The sequence below is a fragment of the Mesoplodon mirus genome, assembly GCF_964341445.2.
Source record: "Mesoplodon mirus genome assembly, chromosome: 11".
Lineage (NCBI taxonomy): Eukaryota > Metazoa > Chordata > Mammalia > Artiodactyla > Ziphiidae > Mesoplodon > Mesoplodon mirus.
The window spans coordinates 35,907,300-35,923,844 of record NC_138987.1 but is presented as its reverse complement, the minus strand read 5'-3'; the positions used below and the strand labels follow the sequence as shown (position 1 = coordinate 35,923,844).

At 53.8% G+C, this 16,545-nt stretch overlaps 1 protein-coding gene and 1 pseudogene across 6 annotated transcripts; one reads left to right on the top strand and one right to left on the bottom strand.

Moving 5' to 3' along the window:
- Positions 1–812: 812 nt before the first annotated feature.
- Positions 813–10,301, bottom strand: MAFF (MAF bZIP transcription factor F). 5 transcript variants are annotated; one of them, XM_082636589.1, is made up of 4 exons: positions 10,099–10,301; positions 9,025–9,091; positions 3,217–3,282; positions 813–2,628 (listed from the first exon to the last, which is right to left on the bottom strand). In XM_082636589.1, the coding sequence occupies exons 3-4, from the start codon at positions 3,250–3,252 to the stop codon at positions 2,176–2,178; spliced, it is 489 nt and encodes a 162-aa protein (XP_082492715.1). In that variant the 5' UTR covers positions 3,253–3,282; positions 9,025–9,091; positions 10,099–10,301; the 3' UTR covers positions 813–2,175. The 5 variants fall into 5 exon arrangements, with proteins under 5 accessions (XP_082492715.1, XP_082492711.1, XP_082492713.1 ...); XM_082636585.1 differs by lacking the exon at positions 9,025–9,091 and adding an exon at positions 4,330–4,436 and having other exon boundaries at positions 10,099–10,170; XM_082636587.1 differs by lacking the exon at positions 9,025–9,091 and having other exon boundaries at positions 10,103–10,258.
- Positions 10,302–15,494: 5,193 nt separating this feature from the next.
- LOC309811922 (succinate dehydrogenase [ubiquinone] cytochrome b small subunit, mitochondrial-like) lies at positions 15,495–16,189 on the top strand (annotated as a pseudogene). The gene is made up of 3 exons: positions 15,495–15,550; positions 15,668–15,755; positions 15,945–16,189. The product of its transcript is annotated as a succinate dehydrogenase [ubiquinone] cytochrome b small subunit, mitochondrial-like (transcript).
- Positions 16,190–16,545: the final 356 nt, after the last annotated feature.

Below are 16,545 nucleotides of genomic sequence, written 5' to 3'. Positions count from 1 at the left end.
CACGCAGAAATCCTCCTCACCACTGTCAGGTGCGCTGGGGTAAACTTTCACTCCGCGTGTTAAAGCTTGCAGCCCCTCAGGTTCCCAGTGCTTGTCACACCTACGCCCTTAGAGTACTTTACTTGTACAGATGGGTAAACCGAGGCTGCAAGAAGCGAAATAAGTCATCAAAGGTCATACAGCTAGAGAAAAACACACCTCGATTTCCCTGACCCACAGACCACAGAACACCCCACTGGGCTAGCAGATTGGGTTGAATTACAGGGAGTTTGGGGCCTAGGATGAGACACAGCGTTGTGCTTTAGGCCCGCAGGCGGGGCTTGAGGAAGCCACTTCTCTCCCTGCTTCTCTATGCCTTCTGGAACACGAGGAGAATATTTTTTACTTGGCTGTAGAAAATCTGACCTCAGCGTGAAAGGCTGGAAAGATTACTCTTCAATCGGGGAATTTTCCTCCCTGGGCGGGACTGTTTATTTGCTGAAGGGATGCCCAGGGAATTTAACCCTCCATATCATTGTCCTCCTGGCTCTGCCTTCCCCAAGGAAGCTCCTTGGCCCCAGGCAACCAGATGGAAGGACAGATGTTTGGGCACCACCCTGCCCGGTTCCACCTCCACCTAACCCACCCCCCCGCACCAAGCCTGGGTGCAAGAGCTAGTGATGGGGCACAATTCCTTCATCTGCAAATTGGGGCTAAACTTCCCACCCAGCAGGGGGGCCTGCCTGGGGTTGAAAGCAGAACCCCCTCTTGGGCCCCTCACTCAGAACCCCCACCCCAAAAAAAAACATAGACCAGGACATACACTTCTAAACTGTGGAAAGAGAACTTGACTTCATTCAGAAAGTCTACAAAATACAGAAGGCGGATAACTCGCTTACTGTAAGTCAGAAAAATAAATAAATTCCAGGGGCCGGGCAGTTGTTTTTAAAAAACATTTTTTGGTTGTTTTTGCCATCCGGCTTCTCCTAAATATAAGATAAAATGTGATTTATTTGCAGATATAAAATATAAAGTCCAGCTCAGGGCCACACACTACTTTTCCCAGGCAGTGGGCGCTGGGCTCTGGCTGGGGAGAATAACTTAGATTCGTGCAATAAATAAACAGCAGGAAGGAGCAGCTGTATAGTGGGGGTGGGGGGTGGGGGGAAGGCTCAGGCCAGGCTTCCCAAGAGAATGGCGATCAATGGCAGTGGTCAGCCCCATCCCACAGGGTGGACAGGTGGGACCCTTCCCTTTAAGGACCCCTATCCCAGGCTGCAGAACCATAGGATCTGTCTTCTCATCTCCCCACCGCCACAGTGGTCACCTCCTTGGTCCCCTTTCTCTTTGGCTGGCCAGCTCCCTGGCTGCAGGGAGAGCCCAGGGCTGAACCTGGCCAGCTCCTTCCCTCTCTTCCATCTGCATCACCTTCTCTCTCCCTCTACTTCTCTTCACCTGACTCACAGAGAGCCATCTCCCAGGCCTCGGAGGCCCTTTCACCACCTGTTCAGGCCCTGGCTGCTGTCCCCCTGACAACCATGGCTGGAATCTCAGGGCAGCAGTGGGAAGACAGGGTTCCAGCTCTACCACTAAGCATATGTGGCCTTGGGCACGTCCGATAGAGGCCTGTTTTCTCATCTGTTAAGTGGGCTTCACTAGGTGATTTCTAATGAGTCTTCCAGCTTTGGAAGGCCAGGCATCCGGGTGCAAGGCGGAGGCGGGAGCATCAGCTTCCCAAATAGACAGCCCCACAAGACCCATACCGGTCCAAGCCTAGTCCTGTATCCCTGGCGGGTGGGGAGGGGCTGATGGCACAAGCTGAGCAGTTACAAAATGAGGGGTAGCCGTCTTCCCCTCGATGGCCCTTCTCTAATCCGCTCTGTAATTCCCTCCTCCCAAACTAAGAAGGCTGAATTTTCTACCAGAGGAAACCCCAGACCCAGACCCCACCTACCTCCTATCTCATCACCGTTGCCCCTCCCCAGGGCCATGAGGTCCCAGTTTCAGGGGCCGCAGGAGGAAGACAGGCTCTGGGGAGGGAACGTGTGTGTTCACCACGGGGGCTGGTGGCTGCAGAGATATGGCACTTGGAGACAAAAGAGACTGCGCTTAGGCACTTAGGGAAGGCAGCTGGGGTCAGAGGGGCCTGTGTTTTGGAGAATGGGCGTGGGCGGAGCGAGCGGGGCTCAGCGGCCACTAGGAGCAGGCGGCGGGGCCGGGGGCGGGGCCCGGGCCGGGGGCGGGGCCGGGGCTCGGGGCTGACTTGACGATGGTGATGACGCTGGCCGGAGCCACCAGCGCGGCGGGCCCGCGGGCGGCGGCCACGGAGCGGGCGAAGCCCTGCAGCGCCTCGCACTTGCCGCGCAGCGCGTCGAGCTCCAAGCGCATGGCGGCGTTCTCGCGCGCCAGCTTGTCCACCTCGCGCTCCAGCTCCGACTTCTGCTTCTGCAGCTCCTCTTTTTGGCACACGCGCTTCACGCGGCAGCTGGCTGCGTAGCCGCGGTTCTTGAGTGTGCGGCGACGCTGCTTGAGCCGCGTCACCTCCTCGGCTGAGAGCCCGCGCAGGTGCCGGTTCAGCTCGCGCACCGACAGCCCCATCAGCGCCTCGTCGGACAGGTGCGGCGTGTTCTCGCTCAGCTCGCGCTTGATCTGCGGGCAGCAGGTCGGGCGCACGGGGAAACTGAGGCCCAGGGTCACAGTGCGACCTGCGGGCCCAGAGCTCTGGACCTGGCGCGCAGCAGGTGCTGGGGACGGCTCCCCTCCACCGCTAGTGTTCCCCCTTCACCGCCAGGGGAACTGAGGTGGTGGCTGGACTTGCTCCAAGACTCGGAAGTGGAGCAGTAATCCCGAAAGGGGAAACCGGGCCAAACCGGGATCTGAACCGGGATCTGAAGGAGCCACCCCAGAGCTCAGCCCGGATTCTAACCCAGCGACCGGGCCTGGACTCAGCCGGAGAAACCCAGGAAAGCACCTTTGAAGTCCTACAGCCCAGGGAACGTTGTTCCGATGGGGAAGCAGGTCCAGAGAGGGAAGTGACCTGCCTCGGGGCACACAGCCTGTGGCCAGAGCCCTGACCTCTTGGTTCCCAGCCCAGGGCCCTTTCAGTGGCTTCATGAAAGCCTGATGCCTGCTGAGCCACTCTTGGGGATTCCAGGAACTGAAGGGGAAGTTGGGATGGGACTCACGGTGGGCAGGGAGGGAGGGGAGGACCAGAGACAATAAGGGCTGCCTTCTCACCTTCAGGGCTTTGCTGGATAAGGGATCCACAGACATGTTTGCAGAAGGTACCCTCTGGGCTGAGACCTAGGGGAGACAGGAGGACAAGGTCAGCTTTTATTTCCCACTTGGAATAAAACCCAAACACACTACCTTGGCATTCAAGGCTCCTGCTGTCTTAGAAGTCATCTCATACCACTTTCCTCTGCCCCAGTGGTCCAGCCACAGTGGCCTCACTGAGTGGTTCATTCCAGCCTCAGGGCCTTTGCTGTTCTCTTTACTGTTCTCTTCCCTGTTATCTCCCCACAGACTCTTCATCATTTAGGTCTTTGCTCAGTGCCACCTGTTCAAAGAGGTCTAACTATCCAGCTAAACCACTCCTCGTGCCGTATCACATAACCCCATTTACTAACCCACAGGCACCCCAGATTCATTTCCCGCTACTGCCCGCCTCCATTCTGCACTCCAGCCACAAGGAATTTCTTTCTTTTTAAAAAAATATTTATTTATTTAATTTATTCATTTGGTTGTGCTGGGTCTTAGTTGCGGCAGGCAGGCTCCTTAGTTGCGGCACGTGGGGTCCTTAGTTGTGGCATGCATGTGGGATCTAGTTCCATGACCAGGGTTCGAACCTGGGCCCCTTGCATTGGGAGCATGGAGTCTTAACCACTGCGCCACTAGGGAAGTCCCAGAATTGCTTTCACTTCCTCTCACCCTATGCTTTCTTGCCTTTGGGCCACCCCAAACCTTGTGACACTTCTCCCCCCACCCCCACTTTATCTGGCAGACTCCTACTATTCAGCCTTCTGCCCTGGACATAGACATCTCCTCCTCCACGAAGCCCTCCCAGGCTCCTAGGACTTGTTCAACACCGCCCACCCCAGCAGTTCTCCCCTACGTTGTAATGGTCTGTTTCCTTGACTCCCTACCAGACAGGGAGCTCCACAGGCAAGAACCAGGCCCAGGCAGCTTTGGGTGCTGAGGCTGCCAGCACAGGGGCTGGCAGGGAGCAGGCACCGGTGAAGTGTGGATGGGTCTATGACACTGTCCATCACCCAGCTTGTCAGAGTCTGAACCGAGTGCCAAGCCCAAGCCCTGCTGAATACCATCGAGAGACAAACCTCCTGGCCCTACCTCCGATTCTTCCTGCTTTCCATCTGCCTCCTGGCTTCTGCATGGCAGGGGTGGTACACAGACACCAGGAGGATGGGAAGGGAGCAGAAGGGATTCTATCCTCATGACTGGCTCCCAGGTGAGGTATGGGAAACAAGGAGAGGAACACGGGATTAAGGGTAAAGCCTGGGTTTGAGTCCCATCTCTCTTTTCTCCAGGCTGTGTGACTGTGGGCAAGCCACTCCACCTCTCTGAGTCTCCATTTTCCCATCTGTAGGATGCAAACAATACCTGCCTCGCAGGGTTTTGATGGAACTAAGTGGTACCAACTGGAGATGTCAGTGAGCACCTGGGTGGTTATTAGAATTGCTGAATCTGTCCAGGAGGGGTTGGGCCTGTAGCGATTCCTGGGACCTCGCTTTGATTTGGCAGCTCCTGCCTGGCCAGAGTCACACAGGAAAGGTCCTGAGAGACCGTCTGGCCCCTGCCTCCTCACTTCACCCAAGGGGAGGTGGAGACAAGAGAGGGGCATCTCTTGCCTGAAGTCACACAGCAGGTGAATGGCTGCCTGCCCCCCAGGTCAGGAGGAATTCTGAACATCTGTAAAGGCCCCAGGACTGAATCCTGATCCCTTTCACACCATCATCACCCCAGTTCTCCCAACAACCCTGTGAGGCCAGAGATGTCAATAGAGTAGTCCAGGGTCACACAGCTAACAGGGGGTGGATCCTGGGACTGAGGCCACATTGAGCCATGTGTCTCCTCCCAGTGTGGCTCTTACAGGGCACCCTCTCTGGGCCCTGTTTCCCCAACCCTGTGAAGCTGAGGACTTGCCAGTCTCTGAGGCTGCCCAGCTCTGATGTGCCAGGATTTGTACTGGGTCTGCTAGGGATATGCAAATGACATACAGATATCCAGGCGCCCTGGCCGGTTGTTCAGGGAGCTGGGGTGTTAGGTGACACCCAGGCAGTCTGGGCTACACGGAGAGCCTAATGGGAGAGGGGAAGCCTCTCCTGATATAGGCTAACTAAGAGCCTGCTGGGTGCTGAGCACTGGGTGCTATGGCTGATGCACAACTTGGGAGGCACGTCCCCTCGGATAAGTCATTTTTCCTCTCTGGACCTTGGCTTCCTCACTTATAAAGTGGGGACAATCATCATAGTATTAGCGTGTAAAATACAAGAGGCTTAGACAAGATCAGAAATGGCAGATGGTTGGTTTATCTCACCATCACCCCTCCCTCCACTCCTAACACAGACATCAGTAATCAATCACAGCACTTTTTCCCACTAAGGTTGGACACAGCCCCTGAATCTTTCTCAGCATAGCACTGTTTTCCACTGAGCTTGGACACAACCTCAGAATCCTCGTCAACACAGCCCTCCAGATTAGGCCCAAGAGGAAACTGTTGGCCATCCCCTCTTCTATCTAATGGCTGAAGGCCCCACCCCCTCTGCTGGCTGTGATTCTAAGTACTTTGGGCCCCTAGGGAAGCTTTGAACCTGTTCTTCCCTCCTTTCATCTTTCTCCTCCTGTCCTAGCCTCAGCACCCTCAAGCACATGCTGGATGTCAGCTGAGGCACCTATGTTTGTGCAGGAATGTCCTAGCTCAGCAAAGTCAGGCAGTCACAGAGGGAAAGTCACAAGAAGGGGGACCTTTCTGATAATCTCAGGCTTTCAGCCTCCAACTTCAGGCCAGGGGCTGCTGGGCTGTCAGTCAAGGGGCCAGGGTCCTCCACCAGGCTGCCTCGGCCAGTCCGGTAGACCTGGGACCTGAGACAGCAGCTGACCCAACCTCCTTGTTCTGTAACTGAAGCAACCGGGCAGCTGTTTGGTGGCAGTGGTGGGCTGGAACCCAGGAGTCCCGACCCCCAGCTCAGGGCTCTTTCTTCATTGCCAGCCACCGCACTTCCCCCACGCCTCCAGCCCTGCTTCTTCTCTTTTTCTTCCTGAGGCCGGCATAGCTGACCTCTGGGGTCTGCAGGTTCCTAACATTCCCTTGGAGGCCTGGAGAATGAACTTACTCTTGGGGGATTGACAGCTGCCCTGCCCAGTCAGCAGCCACATCCCCGGCCCCCTAGTAGACGGCCCACCCGCTGGCATGGGCTCCTCGCTGACTGCTGAGCCATTTTGCTTCCTCTGTGAGGACAGAGGGAAAAAATGTGTTTTCCTGGGCCTTGGCAGCCAGTACTGGTGGAGCCTCCTCCCTGCTGGAAGGGGAGCAAAGCTGGGAGAACCCAGCTGGGAAGTAGGAGCCTGGGGGTCCAGCACAGGTTCTACCACCTGCTCAGACCTGCTGTGTGACTTCAGGTATGCCACTCCCTCTCTCTGGGCCCAACAAGCCAAACCACCAAGCCTAAGGTACCTCCTAGCACTGACAGTCTCAGAGTTTAGAGTGTCAGATTCTGGCCCAGATTGGAGCTCCAAGACCACTAGCAGAGTAGAGACCCTGGAGGAAGGGAAAGGAAATCAGGGAAGGCTTCCTGGGGGCAGGAGCATGAGAACACAAACTCAGAGACTATCAGCCTCAACCCTCCCTCTGCTCCACTTGCATAGCCAGGGACCACTTCCTCTTTCAGCTGAACCATGACCAAAGCCACCTCCTCACTGGCCTCTAGTCGTGCCTGCCTCCACCTCTGACCCCACCATCTATCCTCCCCCAAGAGCTGTCAGAGGGAGCATTACTGACACAAACCTATAAACCTGATCATGTTCGGCCCATTTCAAAACCCTAGGATGCCAGCCTCCCTTCCAGCCCTTCAGGCCTCCACTATGTTCTCTCCCCACTCTCTTCCAGGATCCTCAGGCTGACAACAAATGAATGAGCACCCAGTAAACTCTACCATCTCTGCACTTTTCCCAGAGGGTCACACGGGGTGTGTGTGGAGGGGGATGGGGGGAGGATATCACCTGGACCCTGAAGTATCTGCTCGCTTTGGGGAAACTGCTTCAAGAATCCTACAGCCCATGCCCAGGCTTCTTGCTTCCCTGGGATTCCCAGACCTTTTTCTCTAGGTGTTGTGGAGTTCTACCAGAATACTGATCCAGTGCTCATTCATTCATTCAATCAGCAAACACCCAAGAAGCACCTACCCTGTAGGCTCCAGGCTCAGTGCTGGGCTTCCTTAGACCCAAAGTTGAATCAAAGCCCCTGCCCTCAAGGCATTCATAGATGATCATCACTTGAACTGACAACCTGGCTGACTGGTCACCTCCTCAGGGAAGCCTTCCTTGATTGCCCTGGCTAAGTCAGAGCTCTGTTATATACTTTCTAACCAAAGTGACTTCCCCCTCATACCACCCATCTCAGCTGTGGTTTTGCATTTAGGTTAGTGGCTCTTCCTTCCACTTTGTCTCCCTTCCTTGACTGTAAGCTCCCAGAGGGCAGGCTTTGGATCTGATTTGTTCACCATGTTATCCCCAGCATCTAGGCCTTGATGGCCTCCATGGCAATGCAGGCTAAAAGTGTTAGGACTGAGGGAGGCACAGAGGCCAAGGGAGCCGACATTGGGTCCTGTGCCCTACTGAAGGCCCAGGGGTGGTTCCATGGGAGGTTAAACCTCTCAGTACTAGCTTTCCATCTATGACTGAGTCAACCAGCTATTCCCTCTTGCCTCCCACCCCCCTGGTCCCTAGCCCTACGCAGGGATGTTTCCTGCCCAGCTTTGAGGATGGGCCTGCTTGATTCCTGTGCTCCTGGCGGCCGCCTCCCTTACTTGGACCCCACATATTTCTGGACACCCTTGGCCTCAGCCTGGGGCGGTCGGCTCTGCTTTCTCTCCCACAGTTCCCCTGGAAATTAGGCTGTGTGTGCAGGCTGCCAAACCTCCCCCATTCTACTCCCATCCTACCACCTTGGATGTTACCTAGTTCCTGTTGCAGATGGGGACACGGAAGTTCCCAGCTGTGGTAGCTGCTCAAAGATTCAAAGTTAAAAGTTTATCTGATCGGACTTCCCTGGTGGCTCAGTGGTTAAGAATCCGCCTGCCAATGCAGGGGACACGGGTTTGATCCCTGGTCCGGGAAGATCCTACATGTCGCGGAGCAACTAAGCCCGTGCACCACAACTACTGAGCCTGCACTCTAGAGCCTGGGAGCCACAACTACTGAGCCCGTGCGCCTTGAGCCTGTGCTCTGCAACAAGAGAAGCCACTGCAATGAGAAGCCCATGCATGGCAACGAAGAGCAGCCCTCCCTCGCTGCAGCTAGAGAAAGCCCACATGCAGCAACGAAGACCCAATGCAGCCAAAAATAAATAAAGTAAATTAAATTTTTTTTAAAAAGGTAATCTAATCAAGCTCAATGCCCTCCTCCCAACCCCCATGATTCTCTAGCCTTGTGGGTGGGAGGACAGGGAGGGCAGAATAGGACCAAGGAATCCCTAACCCCCAGCCCACCCCTCAGCCTCCCTCAGCAGGGGGCTGATGGGGAGGGGGCGGGGCGAGGTTGGGGGCCCCACCCCTCTCGCATTAATCCCTCATGAACCAAGACCAGCAGTCCCACTGCTTGTTTTCCATGCCTGGCCCAGGCCCTCAACTCTCTCCTCAGTTCCAGTCATCCATAGGTCTGTCTGACTAGTCCCACCTGTGAACTGAAACCACCAGGAGGGCAGAAACCAGCTCCACCCCAACCTTGGGTTCTCACCCTCCCAGATCCGCAGGTACAACCTCTAGAAGAACCCAGACCACCCAGAGGAAGCGTGGTATCCCTTCCTACCTCCGACTTTTGCCGTGGGTTTTTCTGGCTCTTCCTGTTTCTCCTGAGACTGAAGGGTTGGGCAACCCTGGGGATGAAGGAGAGTCCTGAGGGGAGAGTCTATCTACCCCCAGCTAGCCAGAAAACCTGGGGACAAGGACCTGGACCCCAGCCTACTTTGTTGCCAGACCCACTAGGGTGCTGGGGCCAGGGGTGGCCCCCTCACCTCGTCGCCCAGACGAGCCCGGTGGGATCTTTGATATTTCGCCCCACCCTGTGGCTGAAGGCGCCGGCTCTGGGCGGGGGACAAACACCGCGGGTCACATGGCTGCGGTCCTGGGAAACTCCGGGGAGAGCAAGGGCCTGAACGCCGCCGGCTGGTGGAGAGGAGACAACCGGGAGAGAATTCCCGGACCCCTTGTGACGATGGACTGGGCCGCTTCTCTAGCTGCGTCCCTATTCCGTGTTTATTCCTGTGGTCACTCTCTCTCTGAGGTACGCTCCGCTGGTACACAGGCGCCAGGGTCCTTATCCTCCTGGGAGCGCGCGGACACACACACACACACACACACACACACTCACACACTCACACACACTCACACTCCCCAAGGTACACGGCGCAAGCACGCACCTGATGGCATACCCAGGAAGGTGGCCAGGGAACACACACGCACGCACGCCCTCAGACGTAAACAAACCGCGCACGCACGGCCAGCGGGCACCGGTCCAGGGACTGTTCTCACCGAGTCACGTACTTTCACACACCGCTCCCGGCCCCGCCTGGGCGGACGCTGACGCTCGCCAGCCCGCGCTGTCCCTTCTGCCCGGCTTCGCCGCCTCTCGGCCCGCGCCCCCCAAATGGGGCCCATAACCCCCGCACCCCGCCAAGCTTGCTTCGGCCGCGTCTCGGCCCCGCCGGACCTCTGCCCTTCCCCCCGCCCCAACTCCCCAAGCCAGCCGTCCCGGCGAGGGATCCACGGGAGCACCGACTGAGTGAGCCCCGGCGCCCTGCCCCAGGCACGTTCCCGGGGTGCGGAGACCCTGCCGCCTCCGGGTCCCGCGCGCCCGTCCCGGTCCAGGACCAGCGACCCTCACCCACCTCTCGGCCTGCTTCGCCTGGCGTCCCTGGCACTCGTGGGTTCCGCTGCCTTCCGAGCTGCTGTCCCGGCCCGCGCCCTGGTCAGTCTCCTCTCAGGTCCCGACCGCGGGTCGCTCCGAGCCCGGCTCCCGGGAGCGACGCGCCGAGTTTTGTTGTGGGGCGGGAAGCGCAGGGGGCCGCGCGGAGTTGTAAGGCGAGCTTCCCGGAATTACTCACTCACAGGATTCCTTTCATTCATAAAAACTCAGTCATGCGGTGACGTCACCTCCCCGGCCGCCCCCCGGCCCCGCAGCGTCCTCCCAGCTCCTCAGCCCCGCCCCCGGCCAACTCCGCCCCGGAAGACCCCGCCCACATCCAGGCCCCGCCCCCGGAATTTTCAATCCCAGTTAGAGCGCGGCTAGGGGCGTTCACGTGACACCTCACTAAAGCCGCTCGGATGAAGGTGTCATTTGTCTCATTTTACAGTCGACAATTCTGGGCCTCCTCCTTTTGACCTACACCCTCTGCCTTGATGATCTCATCTAGTCTCGTGGTTTTAAATGCCATCTATAGGCTCAGGAGCTCCAAATTTGTATTTCCAGAGCGAACAGCTTCTCTGAGTTTCAGACTGTATCCAACTGCCCACTCAACGCCTCCACGTGGGTACCAGATGGGGCCTGCATACCCTGCACGGCCAAAATCCAACTCCTGAGCATTAACCCTACCTCAGCAACCCACACCTCCAGTCTCTCCCACATCAGCTGTTCAAGCCCAGACCTAGGAGCCTTGCTCCACCCCTCTCTCCTTCCTCTTCACTTCATGAGTCAGGCTGGCTCCACCTCCAACACTACCCTGCATCTGACCACTTCTGGCCACCGGCAGTCCTACCACCTGATCCAGGGACCATCAACTCACCTGGACAATGGCCGAGGGCTCCTGATAACTTCCTCACTTTGCCCCTAAAGGCTTTCTTCGCACACCAATATTCTTCTCGAAACAAAGATCAGATTGTTTCACACTCTCCCACCCTCTGGCTTAACGCCCTCAAAGGTTTCCCTTTGCACTCAGAATATAAACTGTACTCCTCTCTTTGGCATACAGGGCCCTAAGCCATCTGGCCTCTACCCAGCGCTGCAGCCTCACCTCCCGTCTCTCTCCCCTCACCACTACTCTTCAGCCACACTGCCCTTCTTACTGTTCCTCAAACACACCAAGCTCATTCCTGCCACAGGTCCTTTGCACTTGCTGTTTCCTCTTCTGTTCACTGCCTGGCTCTTTCTCATCTTTCAGGTCAGCTCAGATGTCCCTGCCTCAGAGAGGTCTTTCCTAACAGCCCTGGCTGAAGGAGCCCCCACCTCTGAAATTCGTTTTTATACTACCTTAATATTCCCATAGGGTATTATCTTGCTTATGTATTTGCTTATTATTCAGTGTCTGTCTTCAACCAGAATGTAAGTTCCATGAAGGTAGAACCTTGTCTATCTTGCTGACCACTTCACGTCCTGTACCTAGAGCAGTGCTCTGTACGTAGTAAGCCCTCAATAAACACATGTTGAAGAAATAAATGAGTGAAGTCTCAGAGAGGTAAAGTGACTTTCCAAAGTCACCCAGCCAGGAAGTATAAGAACTTGAGTTTGAATCCAGACCTAACTAATTCCTGATCCAGACGTTTGGGGCTCTGTCCAACTGGGTGGGGCCCAGCATAAATGTGGGGATGTATTCAGGGCCTGGAGCTCCACCCAAAAGAGGCGGTTTTGGGGGCAAAACGGGAGAGTGTCCCAGTTCCTTCTTTCCTTTGCTCATGGTGTTTCCATTGCCTGAAATGCCTGCTGTCACTCCAAGAACCTTGTCTTTTTTTTTGAAACTGACATCACAGCACCCACCTTATCTTACTGAGTAGGGCATAGGACCTCCCCAACTAGGAGGTCTTTATGTGGAGCCCTGGTCACCAGCAAGTCTCCCTCTTCCTTTGATGTAGTGTAATTTGATTTCAGAGCCCTTGCTATGCTTCCTTGCCTCTGGGCCTTTGTCCACCTGGGATTGTGACATCTACCCCTTACCTCCCAAAGGCCTTGGGGTTTCATATGCAGATTGGCCCACTAGCTTCCCAAGTGACCAAATATTGCAGCAGTTATGTCTGGCACTCAAACAATTCCCCTTACCTTATATTTACATATCAAGGAGAGCCACTCATGTTACCTCTTGGGGTAAAAAGTTCTCAGTTTTAGAAACTGCACAATTGCGATTGTTTTCTTTACCCCCCATTTTCAATGAGCTTTTCAAAAGCTGAGGCCATAGTAGGTGCTCAACTAGTGAATGAATCCCCAGTAGGTCTGCACAACACCCCTGGACACCAGGCTGCCTAAACCCTCTCCCATCCCTTGCCTGCCTGCATTAGGGGGTCAGCGCTTCAGTATCCACCCAGCAGGGACTGCTCCCCGCGGATGTGTCTCCCTTTCTGGTCAAGGTCAAGGGACATGGTGCAATGTCATATTTAAAAGTGGGAGCTTTCTGGCTTGAAGGAGGTTCCTAATGGCCAAATCTGAGACACTTTGAACATCAAAAGAAGTAACAGTAACCATGGATTATAACCTACTGAATAAGAGAGGAATCCAAACTGATACGAATAAATAAATGAGAAAACCCCTCCTTCAAGTAAAAAGAAGGACAGAATTAGAAAATGACAATTAAGACCACAAAGTAATAATAGATTCCTCAAAGAATCACCAGTGGACACAAAAGTTTGATGAGGAACATGATATTACAGGGGTCCAAAGTATTTCTCCATGGACAATTATTAATTACAAATAGAATGCTCATAACTTTACAGCGGAGAAACCTGGCAGGTACCACCTTCACTAAGTGACCAAAGTTAATATCACCAGGAATGGGACAAATTGACATGTGTAGCTCCTAAATGATTCATGGGGAAGGCAACAGCATCACTTCTGTGGTGTTCCTGCCACAAATTCATACACTCACTCTCCTCGTGAGGCGACATCAGACAAACCTAAACTGAGAGAAGTTCTAGAAGGTAACTGGAACTGTATGCTTAGAAAAAACGACAGGATCATGAAGGATAAAGAAAGGGGAACTGTTCCAGATTAAAGGAGCCAAAGGAGATGATTGAATGCGACGTGTGATCCAGAATTTTCTTTTGTCGTGAAGGACGTTATTAAGATAATTGGTAAAATCTGAATAAGGTCTGAAGCCTAGATAATAGTATCGTATCGATGTTAATTTCCTGATTTTGATCATTGTCCTATGGTCATGGTAGAGAATGTCCTTGATTTCAGGTAACACACACTGAAGTGCTTAGAGGTAAGGGGCATCTATCTGCAATTTACTCTCAAATGGTTCAAAACGAGATTGAGAGAGAGCGGATTATTGAGAAAATGTGATAAAATATTTACAATTGGGGAATCTGGGTGAAGCGCATATAGAAATTCTCTATCATTCCTGCAATTTTTGGTTTAATAAAGAAGTGGGTTTTTGGTTGGTTCTTTTTTTCTTTTTTTGGCCGTGCCACGTGGCATGTGGGATCTTAGTTCCCCTATCGAACCTGTGCCACCTGCAGTGGAAATGTGGAGTCCTAACGACTGGACCACCAGGGAAGTCCCTGTTTGTTAGTTTAAGGTAGGGGCTCTCAGGAATTCCCTGGTGATTCAGTGGTTAGGACTCCAAGGTTTCACTACCGAGGGCCTGAGTTCAATCCCTGGTGGGGGAACTAAGATCCTGCAAGCCACTCGGCCCGGCCCAAAAAAAAAGAAAAATTAAGTAGGGGCTCTCAAGTTAGCCTGTGGGCTCAAATCCCAGCCTCACCCACCACCAGCCAAGTGACTTAACCTCTCCCCTCCTCCTTTGTAAACTGGGTTTACTAATAACACCTGCTTCATAGATTGTGAAACAATTTCTTGGATTCACACTTAGAAGCATTGGGCACAGTGCCTCGTATGGAATGAGATGAATAAATATTGGGTTAGAGAGAGATGAGTCCTCTGGAGTCCCCTAGGACACTCCCTCTGAGAACCTGCGTCTTCCCCAGGTGAGTGACTCGAAGCCAGTGAAGACCTCACCCTGCCCAGAGACCCCACCTCCTGTCAACAGGGAGAACAGGGAGTGGCCTTGTTGCCAGTTTCTAGGGATAGAGCCCCCCTCTGCCAGCGCAGCCCAGCAGACCTCTAACCGGCCCAGCTAGTCCCTGTTCACCTGCTTGAGGGTCCAAAACACCAAACAGCACCCAAGCAGGTCCCTGTGGGACCCTGGTGCACAGTAGGCACCTTGCCCAATAGTAGCAGCTCAGTAACCAGGCTTGACCCAAGCCAGGATCTGCAGCTCAGATCGCACCCCTGGCTGACCCCAGAGTGGGGCATTCCTTGCTCCGAGCCTCAGTTTTCCACCTGCAGAGTGAGAGTGTAGAATTAGGGCAGTGGTTTTTAAACAATCTCAAACCACAGTAAACTTTCTTCACATGAAAGTTGACTCTGCAGAATGTCCCTCCTCATCAAACAGCTAGAATCTGAGCTGCTATGGAGGAGACCAGGGTTGGCTTCAAGGTTCCCCTGTTGATTGTTCTCTGGAGGCCCTTCCTGCCCTGAGATTTGATTTCCAGGCCCCCATGAATGCCTGTCCCTGGACTCTGGGGCCTTCCCTGCTCCGCTCTGCAGGGCAGCTCCATCAGCTGAGCCCGGTCCCACATTTCCTGCAGGGCCCTCTACTAGGTGGGAGTGATAATCAGAGGCATCCCTTTTGGCACCTTCAGGCCCCTTATCTTGTCCCAGTTCTTCCACCCACCGCATGGCCCATGTCAGTTTCTTCTTACTGCTTATTACTTCTGACTATACTTATTCCTATTACATTTATGAGATGCTTCTTTTGAGCCAAGCACAGTGCTAAATGCCTAAACCTGTTTGCATAGTATATATTTTCCCATAGTGTACCTTTTCTCCCACTGCTAAACAAACCAATCATCCGAAACAAAAATTATCTCTACTTTTTATCACATTTCAATATCTTTATAAATTCAACTTTTCCTTCTTTTTTTTTTTACTTAAAAAAATTTTTTTTATTAGTTTCTGCTTTATAACAAAGTGAATCAGTCATACATATACATCTGTTCCCACATCCCTTCCCTCTTGCGTCTCCCTCCCTCCCACCCTCCCTATCCCACCCCTCCAGGCGGTCACAAAGCACCGAGCTGATCTCCCTGTGCTATGCGGCTGCTTCCCACTATCTATCTACCTTACGTTTGGTACTGTATATATGTCCATGCCTCTCTTTCGCTTTGTCACAGCTTATCAACTTTTCCTTCTTACCATAGCCCTCCCCAGTGAGGCGGAATGGTGGTGCAGAAACGATCATCCTCATTTTAAAGCTGATGTTCTGGGGATGACCTTGAGCCTTCAGGAGCGACATGGGGACTCTCTGGAGGCTGAGTGTCCTCTGCGGTGCCAGAGGAGGGCGAGCTCTGTTCCTCTAAATCCCAGTGGTCAGACTGGCTCAGGTCTCAGCATTTCTCCAAGACCGACCTACCCCAGGATGGTGTGGAATACAGCACATTCACCTGTCACCCAACCACCATTCTGCTTCCAAGGCTGCATCTCTCCACTGGATTGGTGAGACGATTGTCAGTGTTTTGCTCCTGGGCCTACTTCCAGCTGCTTATTTGTGTTTTGTTTGTTTGGTTTGTTTTTAATATTTATTTATTTGGTTGCACTGGGTCTTAGGTGCGGCAGGCGGGCTCCTTAGTTGCGGCATGTGAACTCTTAGTTGCGGCATGTATGTGGGATCTAGTTCCCGGACCAGGGATCGAACCTGGACCCCCTGCATTGGGAGAGCAGAGTCTTACCCACTGGACCACCAGGGAAGTCCCCCAGCTGCTTATTTGAATCCTTGCTCTGCGATGCACTACTTCCTTGTGGCAGCCCTCACTCTTCATAGTCACCGGGGCATTGGACCAGCTGTATGTTCGAGGGGATGCATGGCAGAAAGCTGTCAAGGCAGGCCTTTTGGTGCCCTCGGCTTTCACCTTTGCTGGGTGGGCTTTGTTATTTCAACTGTCATGATGCGGGCATCTGCAAAGCTGTGGCTATGCTGTGGAAGCTCTGACCCTTTAGACATAATACCTTGAGAATTGATTGTAGACCAGCTCGCCTTTGCTCCGTCATGCCATTCAACTCACAATAACAAGGAAATAACAGATAAGTTCACTGGTGAGACAAACCTCTTCTCCTAATCACCTGGTTATTTTTTTAAATTTTTTAATTTTTTAAATATTTAATGAATTAATTTTTTGGCTGCGTCGGGTCTTAGTTGTGCACGCGGGATCTTTCCTTGCGGTGCGCGGGCTTCTCTCTAGTTGTGGCGTGCGGGATCAATAGTTGTGGTGCAAGGGCTTAGTTGTCCCACGGCATGTGGGATCCCCTGCACTGGAAAGTGGATTCTTAACCACTGGACCACCAGGG

Excerpts from the sequence above, each read along its gene's own strand:
- MAFF (XM_082636585.1), bottom strand. The coding sequence starts at position 4,434 with ATGAGGATAGAATCCCTTCTGCTCCCTTCCCATCCTCCTGGTGTCTGT. Across the intron at positions 3,283-4,329 it reads GAAAGCAGGAAGAATCGGAG|GTCTCAGCCCAGAGGGTACC; the intron begins GTAGGGCCAGGA and ends TGTCTCCCCTAG. Across the intron at positions 2,629-3,216 it reads TATCCAGCAAAGCCCTGAAG|ATCAAGCGCGAGCTGAGCGA; the intron begins GTGAGAAGGCAG and ends TGCTGCCCGCAG.